Source organism: Schistocerca piceifrons, chromosome 3, assembly GCF_021461385.2.
Source record: "Schistocerca piceifrons isolate TAMUIC-IGC-003096 chromosome 3, iqSchPice1.1, whole genome shotgun sequence".
NCBI lineage: Eukaryota > Metazoa > Arthropoda > Insecta > Orthoptera > Acrididae > Schistocerca > Schistocerca piceifrons.
Window position 1 is genome coordinate 527,913,861 of NC_060140.1, and position 9,439 is coordinate 527,923,299.

At 44.5% G+C, this 9,439-nt stretch overlaps 1 protein-coding gene across 1 annotated transcript; it reads right to left on the reverse strand.

Moving 5' to 3' along the window:
* Positions 1 to 245: 245 nt before the first annotated feature.
* Positions 246 to 7,970, reverse strand: LOC124789486. The gene is made up of 2 exons (XM_047256865.1): positions 7,737 to 7,970; positions 246 to 1,388 (listed from the first exon to the last, which is right to left on the reverse strand). The coding sequence occupies exons 1-2, from the start codon at positions 7,785 to 7,787 to the stop codon at positions 417 to 419; spliced, it is 1,023 nt and encodes a 340-aa protein (XP_047112821.1). The 5' UTR covers positions 7,788 to 7,970; the 3' UTR covers positions 246 to 416.
* Positions 7,971 to 9,439: the final 1,469 nt, after the last annotated feature.

Consider the following 9,439-nt stretch of genomic DNA (forward strand, 5'->3'; position numbering starts at 1 on the left):
ATTTGCACAGCCAACTATGAGTGACCTAAATATACAATGCGGAATTCCGTGGTACAAACTCCATTACTCAGTGTACTTTCTGGCTTACAATTGTTTTGACTGCTGTGGAAAGAGTGTGTGGGAGTGTTGACATCAACAGGTATTGCACTATATGTTACATAAGCCCCATATCTCGTGAGAAATCTAGAAAACACGGGTAACTGAAGATGTCAATAGTAGGCCACATAAAACATAAAAAAATTCAATAAAGGATAACTATATCTGTTTATTGTGAAAATAGCTGTATTGTACAAATGAATAATTCAGGAATAAATTACCAGCAATCAGATCAAGTAGTGTGCTGCATCTGTAGTCACTTAATTGCTCTTGTAAGTGGTGCACAAAGTACATGACAAAACCGACCATTATCTGTATGTTTATACGGTAACGGAACGCTTGTCCAGGTTTCCTTTGAGCCATTCCTTGGAAAGTTCGACAAACAAGTCGCCCATTGTGAAGCTGTTGTCGGTCTCCCTCACGGTAACAGACCGCTTACTGTTGCCGGTCTCCCTCACGGTAACGGAACGCTTGTCCAAGTTTCCTTTGAGCCATTCCTTGAAAAGTTCGACAAACAAGTCGCCCATTGTGAAGCTGTTGTCGGTCTCCCTCACGGTAACAGACCGCTTGCTGTTGCCAGTCTCCCTCACGGTAACGGAACGCTTGTCCAAGTTTCCTTTGAGCCATTCCTTGAAAAGCTCGACAAACAAGTCGCCCATTGTGAAGCTGTTGTCGGTCTCCCTCACGGTAACGGAACGCTTGTCCAGGTTTCCTTTGAGCCATTCCTTGAAAAGTTCGACAAACAAGTCGCCCATTGTGAAGCTGTTGTCGGTCTCCCTCACGGTAACAGACCGCTTGCTGTAGTCTCCATTGAGCCAGCCCTTGACAACCTCGGTAAACAAGTCGCCCATTGTGAAGCTGCTGTTGGTGGCTCTAACGGTGACGGAGCGGTTGGCTCTCTGGTTTGCCCACTCCTCGTAGAGTTTGGTAAACACGTCAGGTGTCGGGAACTTCACGGCGCGCTTCCCGAACAGGTGACCGAAGAACCCTTCCACATTGTCTTTAATTTCGTCGAAAACGTTATCGGAGGAAGTGTCATTGCTGCTGGTGGTGGTGTTGGAGGAAGAGCTGACGTCAGAGGAATTGCTGGAGTCAACAGAGCGTTTGCCAAATATGTTACCAAAAACGTTGTCTACGTGTTCCTTGATCTCGCTGAATATATTGCTACTCGAGCTGTCGTCGTCGCTGGCGGCGTCGTTGGAAGAACTGTTAGCTGTGGCGTTTGTAGCAGTAGCTGTTGTGGCGTTCGTTGACCGCCTGCTGTGGAATGGAGCTGGAGAAGCCCACGTCAGCTGTAACATGAAGACGAGTACGAATGGTAACTAACAAGCTCAGTCTGCACTCAGTACAGTGAGTTACATATCTCACTAAACCGTTGCTCACAAATCACAAATATATATTCCTGGACACAGTTCAAAAAGGTCATTCATTGAAGGTCAAACAGAGCACCAAAGCATTTTTACGTTTTTCACTAGCTTTTAGCTCACACCATGGAGCCATGTTATTACTCATGAAATGGAACAAATCTCATATTTAGTTTACAAAACATTGCTGCAATGAGATACTTTTTGCTCGTTAGAACATCATATTCTTGGTATTAGACGTGGGTGTGGCAGTCGGAAGGGCGTGTGATAGGTAGTGTGGCAGCTAATGGATGATCAGCCTTCACAGGCTCGTGTAAGAGGGCTATCGTAATTTTGTGTCGTCTTGTTTTACTAAAGGAAAGATTATTTGCGTCATCTTCTGTTAAGACAACAAACAGAAAATACACACAGTGATTTGTAGTCTTTGCAGATGTCTTCGAAAATGCCCGTGAGTCTCTGTGAATTTGTCAAAGAAGCATGGCTCGTAAAGATTATAAATGATGTGTAATGTAGTGAAGAACTGTTCAGAACGACTGCACAGCTCTTGCCGTCTTATCTTGTGGTCAGCTTCCATTCTCGATGCCAGTCTACATAGAAAATTTATGTAATATGCGTCAGGAAATTTATTTAACAGTATGAGCCTACAGCAGGAATATTATTGGTTAGGTGGTGAATAACATCATTGTCGGTAATTCCAGCGTAATTTCACCCAAACGGAGATAAAAGACACACGTTCAGTTAGCGTCGATACTAGTATTTCTGTGATCCTATATACAACAGGTTTCTCCTGTGCTCTGTCACTACAATTTTATCGTAACTGTTGAGCAACTAGTAAATCATGAAAAGGGAACTGGATCTGTTCACGTCGATAAGTAGCTACGTCGAGGCTCTAGTGCTGCCGCAACTTCTGCAATCAGAATGTTTGACCCTCTTCGTGATTTCAGTAAAGCAATGCGTTACAAGTTTTGATTGCAAATCCCCTGCCAACATTGCGTGCAAATAAAAATTATCTTAAAATAGTTGGCAGTGATGTAAAATGATTGTCGTTTTACCTTCACGTAAGATAATTTTTGTAGTATACGTTGAAACTATTTAGCTCAGAGAGCTCTATAATCTTTTGGGGAATTTGTGGTTGTCTGAGAGTGCTTGTATTGTTAGAGGAAGACTTGTAGTAGGCAAGAAGCGTCTATTTATTTATTTCATCTTGATGATAGAGGTAGAGTTTTTGGCTACTGATAAAAACGTCCTCACTTCCGGGTTTGAACCACGCCACTGCTTAAATTTCGAATAAAAATCATCATCAATGGCTGCTGGAGACTTCTAGCATAAGAAGTCAGCATCGCTCTGCCAGCTGCCTTGTAAAACAGGATAGAGGGGATTACAGAGAGGTGGTAAATTTTCCCTAAAAAGCGGAAGAATCAGCAATAATAAACGGCATGTGGATGCAGAAGGCAACGGAAACCACTGTATTAAAGGCACATAATGTGTATCCACCTGGTATGTTGACTGTCATTCAAATATTGTCATGATGATGTCTCCACTGGCGAAAGTTTCCGGGCTAGTCCCCCATTCTTGTCTACAGGGGCGCACCGTTAGAAAAAGATTGAATAACCATCGAAAGGGTAACGTTCTAGGAGCCGGGGTACGTTAAAAAAATGAATGTGGTAGGGATGCTAGAAAATTTGAAAAGGGAAATGCTAAGACTCAGTCTAGATATAGTGGAGGTCAGTAACTGAAAGGAAAAAAATCCACAAGGATTTTTGGTCAGGCGAGTATAGGACGATACCAACAGCTGCAGAAAATGGCATAGCGGGAATAGGAGTCGTTATTAATGAGAAGGTAGGACAAAGAGTGTGCTACTGTGGACGGTTCATCTGAAACGACAGCAAACCAGTACCGACAACAACAGTTCAGGTATACATTCCGACGTCACGAGGTGAGGACGAAGAGATAGAGAAATTACATGACAAACTCAGTATGTAAAGATTGATTTTTTAAAGCAAAGCCCATACAGCCAAAAGTACTTATAAAAGAGGTGCAATGTTAACGTAATTGCCAATTCCACAGTAGAACACTAAAAAGGGACCCGCCTGGTTGGCTGTGCGGTCTAACGCACGGCTTTCCGGGCGAGAAGGAGCGCCTGGTCCCCGGCACGAATCGGCCCGGCGGATTTGTGTCGAAGTCCGGTGAACCGGCCAGTTTGTGGATGGTTTTTAGGCGGTTTTCCATCTGCTTCGGCCAATGCGGGCTGGTTCCCCTTATTCCGCCTCAGTTACACTATGTCGGCAATTGCTACGCAAACAAGTTCTCCACGTACGCGTACACCACTATTACTCTACCATGCAAACATAGGGGTTACACTCGTCTGGTGTGAGACGTTCTCTGGGGGGGTCCACCGTGGGTCGAACCGTACAATAACCCTGGGTTCGGTGTGGGACGGTGGATGGGTGAAGTGGACTGCGGTAGTCGTCGTGGGGTTGTGGACCACTGCGATTGCGGCGGGGACGGAGCCTCTCCGTCGTTTCTAGGTCCCCGGTTAACATACAATACACTAAAAAGAGTTCGATGTATTTGTACAAACGGAATTCCTTAATGCAAAATAGAGACAGTATAAAACACAGCTCGTGCATTGTTCGCAGATCTCACACTGTGTTCCGCATTCTCGGCCATGGTAACGGTAACTTCTCCGACAATTTGTGGCGAAATTGGGCATCTGCCCTCCCAGAAACATTTCCCAAATCGCCAGTTAATTCGAATGATGTTCTTCAATCTCCGTTCAGAAAGAGGGCCTATCCGTATCTCTTTAATGAGTTGATACTCACGAAGAGCAGCAGCACTATTGCTCTCGATTTGATAAAATAGCTTTAGAAGTAAGAAGCCGCTCACCTTATCGCGACCCATGTTGATTGTCAGTAATTGTAATGCACACTGATTCTTGTGCTTCAGCCCTACGTCTTCTTACCCTCAACGGCGCCTAACGGTAAGTCGTGTTAGTAACACTACTAACATCGCAAATCCAGCAGCGCACGCTCTGAACCTAATTTCTGTAAATTTAGGTACCTTTCTGTCTGCAATGACTCAAGCAGCAAAAGTTTAATTATAATCATCCTGTGTGTTGACAAGCGTTAGTGGCGAATGGAAAAAGAAAAGCTTGCATGTTAGCGATATTAGCGAATGTACAGGGCGTCCCAGAAATGTTGCGACAATCTTCGAGGTGTTGTAGCGCGTGTCTTGAGGAACAATTCCTTGACAGGAACCCGCGTCCGGAAACGTCATCCAACGACACTACAGAACGTCCAAGTCATAGGCATTGACGACTGCCACTAGGCCACCCATTTGGCAGAAAAAGTGACTCTATACGCTGACGGATCGTTTGCGGAACATCTCGCAATACTGTCCGTTACTCAGTGATTTTGACTGATTGCCACGTTCCCCAGTGGAGACGATGGAGCTAGCTGCTGCGTAGATAGGACTTCTACATCTACATGTTTACTCTGCAATTCACACTTAAGTGCATGGCAAAGGGTTCATCAAACCATTTTCATACTACTCCTCTACCATTCCAAACCTAAATCTTTCAGTTCGAGCTCCGATTTCTCTTATTTTATTATGATGATCATTTAGCCGAACAAGGTAGGTGGCAACAAAATATTTTTTCATTCGGAAGTGCAAGTTGGTGATTGAAATTTCGTAAATAGATCTCGACGTAAAATAACCGCCTGTTTCAGTGACTGCCACCGCGCCGGCCGCTGTGGCCGTGGGGTTCTGGCGCTGCAGTCTGGAACCGCGGGACTGCTACGGTCGCAGGTTCGAATCCTGCCTCGAGCATGGGTGTGTGTGATGTCCTTAGGTTGGTTAAGTTTAAGTAGTTCTAAGTTCTAGGGGACTTATGACCTAAGATGTTGAGTCCCATAGTGCTCAGAGCCATTTGAACCAATTTTGAACTGCCACCGCTGCTCGTGCACCGCTGCTCGTGTATCATATCAGTGACACTCTCACCCCTATTGCGTGATAAGACGAAACGTGCTGCCCTTCTTTGCACTTTTCCGATGTCCTCCGTCAGTCCTACATGGTAAGAATCTCACACAGCGCAGCAATATTTCAGCAGAGGACGGCTGTCTTTTTTGTGGGCTTGTCGCATCTTCTAAGTGTTCTGAGAACAAGGTGCAGTCTTTGTTTCTTCTTCCCCACAATATTATCTATGTCGTCTTTCCAATTTACGTTGCTCGTAATTGTAATTCCTAGGGATTTAGATGAATTGACAAGCCCTTAGATTTGTGCGATTTATCGTATACCCTTAATTTATCGCATTTCTTTTAGTACCCATGTGGATGAACTCGCACTTTTCTTTGTTTAGTGCCAATTCTCACTTTTCGCACCATACAGAAATTCTCTCTAGATCGCTTTGTAATTGGAATTGATTGTCTGATGATTTTACTAGACGGTAAATTACATCGTCATCTGCAAGCAATCTAAGGGGGCTGCCCAGATTATCACCTAGATCATATATGTAATCCAGGAATAGCAGAGGGCCTATGACACTACCTTGTGGAACGCCAGATGTCACTTCTGTTCTGTTCGATGATTTACCGTCTATCACTACGAAATGTGACCTCTCTGATAGGAAACGGTATCAAAAGCCCTCTGGATATCTAGGAATATGGAATCTGTCTGAGGCCTCTTGTCGACAGCACTCATTACTTCATGGGGTCCGTCCCCGGTAGCTGAGTGCTCAGCGCGACAGAATGTCAATATGTCAATCCTAAGTTGGGCAGCAGAAAAGTCCAGTGTCATGTAACAAGGATGCAACACAGCAGCACAAAGTCAGCACAACACAGAGACACCTACACATCGTGTAGTACAGGCGGTGTCGTCGAATGCTTTCCATCGACCAAATTTTTTACATTGACTATCCAAACCACAGATATCATGCTTTTAACTATGAAGGTATGGCGTTCAGTACTCTCCACCATGTTCTTTACCTTGTCCCGGTATTTATACGCAGATCTTTTCGATCACCCAAACTTTTGTTCACTGACTATTTGCCCTACAGACACTATGGTTTTATCGAAGAAGGATGGGCCTGTTGTTTTCTTCGCACAGCATTTTACCACGTTTTAATGCTATATGTAGATGATGACTGGCTGTTATCCGCGAAACCGGTAGTGCCTTAATAAAACTGGTTTGCGGGGTTATTGCTACAAAATTTACTACCACTGCTGCTGAACCCCGATCAGAGAGGTCTTTTCTTGTGAGCATAGAAATACAGCAGCCTGCGGAGATCTTATTGCACACTGCGTTTCATCTATTTCGGAAGGTTGAGACCAAAAAAGAGGCCTTTCTCTCACGGATCGTTACAGTTGACAAATGCTGTCACCAATCATAATCACTCTGCTGTCAAAGTCTGGATAACAGTCTTTCGGGACATGTTGCCAAAAGGGTCAACTACTAATTCAGAGGGGAAGACTCGGAACAAACTGGAGAAGCATTCAGGGTGCTCGGTCTGACATAAATTCAAAAAGAAATATTTCCCCAACACGACAAACAACTCAGACACGCAAGTCTGAAGACCTGGGAACACACCGTCGAATTGGGTTGGATATCATTTCCTCACCCATCCCGCAACCTTGATCTAGCGAAAATGGACATTCATCCGTTCGGGTCACTCAAAGATTCTGTAGGCGGAAGTACATGAGAGCGTAATTCGTGCAGTGAGGATATGGTTGGGAGTGCAAGACAACAGCTGTTACGAACAGGGGATACATGCTTTTATACAGTGCTAGCGTAAGGCCTATATCGAGATGGGGATATGTACAAAAATTGTATATGTGAAAGAAATTGGCTGACATTCCCACCAAATTCTGAGATTAGATGAGAAAAGAATTGTGAAGCATTATTTGTTGAAAGATCCTCATTTCAAATGAATCAGTGAGAGCTCCGCTAATGAGACTGTTTCAGTCAAGCGACAGTAAAAGTTTCTGCCCAGACAATACAGAAACGACTAATTATTGTTACTGCTGTATGCATACATATGCATTTTTCTGGAGCGAATGCAGGGTAAATATGTTTCTTAGTGGAACTCCGTAAATTTTGCGAGGGCTAAGCGGCCTGGAAAAGAGTGTGTCCTACCTCACTATCACCAAGTGGGAAGATAACGCATTTAAAAGCTGTACTGTTAAGCAAGAAATGGATGAAATTTTCTCGATTCAAAAGGCCCTCACTTATAGTAGTGAGAGACTGCAGTTTCCACTCATCTTGTTTCTTGAATTAACTCACCTCCGCGAGACAGACTACGACCAGGAGAGCGAAGACCGTTTTGGGCGCCATGTTGATTGCAGAGTGGGCGCACGTCCGCACCGCTTTTATACCCGAGCAGCGCAGAGAACAGCGGGGGGAAGCACCTGTTTGCGCAGCTGCGGCTGCGGCGCTTGTTGGCACAGATGCGGCGCCCTGCTGGTTCCGCTCCACGCCTGGGGCCTCAACGTCAACTCCTACAGCAACACACGCCGCTTTGACGTTGTAGCGTAAAGGTCAACGAAGCATACGAGGACGGCACCATCTCAGTCAGGTGTGCGTCCGACGTGGCTGCAAGGTTTTGCGGTAAAAATATAAACTGCTGCTGATTAAAACTGCAACACCAACTAGGGTAGAATATAATAAAATTTTGTTTATTGTGCATATAAAATGTAGTAGGAAGAATACATAATTAAATATGTAGCCAATGTGAGTGTATACATGGTGGAAAATTTAATATACGTTCTCCCATTTCTGGCGGAAGCAACGGATGAAGTAGAACTGAGCTTGGATGATAGATGCGAGAACTGTTTATGATTGAAAATATTGGTTCAGTTGTGTTAATATTTATTACAGAAGTTTTTTTTACGTAACCTGTCTTCAGGAACTGAGCCCCATCTTGAGGTGCCACAAAATGCAGTCCAAAAATACAGGGTGGTCCACTGATAGTGACCGGGCCACAAATATCTCACGAATAAGCGTTAAACGAAATAAATTACAAAGAACGAAACTTGTCTAGCTTGAAGGGGGAAACCAGATGGCGCTATGGTAGGCCCGCTAGATGGCGCTGCCATAGGTCAAACGGATATCAACTGCTTTTTTTTTTTTTAAATAGGAACCCCAATTTTTATTACATATTCGTGTAATACGTAATGAACTATGAATGTTTTAGTTGGACCACTTTTTTCTCTTTGTGATAGATGGCGCTGTAATAGTCACAAACGTATAAGTACATGGTATCACGTAACATGCCGCCAGTGCGGACGGTATTTGCTTCGTGATACACTACCCGTGTTAAAATGGACCGTTTACCAATTGCGGAAAAGGACGATATCGTGTTGATGTATGGCTATTGTGATCAAAATGCCAAATGGGAGTGTGCTATGTATGCTGCTCGGTATCCTGGACGACATCATCCAAGTGTCCGGACCGTTCGCCGGATAGTTACGTTATTTAAGGCAACAGGAAGTGTTCAGCCACATGTGAAACGTCAACCTACGACCTGCAACAAATGATGATGCCCAAGTACGTGCTTTAGCTGCTGTCGTGGCTAATTCGCACATCAGTAGCAGACAAATTGCGCGAGAATCGGGAACCTCGAAAACGTCGGTGTTGAGAATGCTACATCAACGTCGATTGCACCCGTACCATATTTCTATGCAGCAGAAATTGCATGGGGACTACTTTGAACGTCGTGCTCAGTTTTGCCACTGGCCACAAGAGAAATTACGGGACGATGACAGATTTTTTGCACGCGTTCTATTTAGCGACGAAGCGTCATTCACCAACAGCGGTAACGTAAACCGGCGTAATATGCACTATTGGGCAACGGAAAATCCACGGTGGCTGCGACTAGTGGAACATCAGCGACGTTGGTGGGTTAATGTATGGTGCGGCATTATGGAAGGTAGGATAATTGGCCCCCATTTTATCGTTGGCAATCTAAATGGTGCAATGCATGCTGA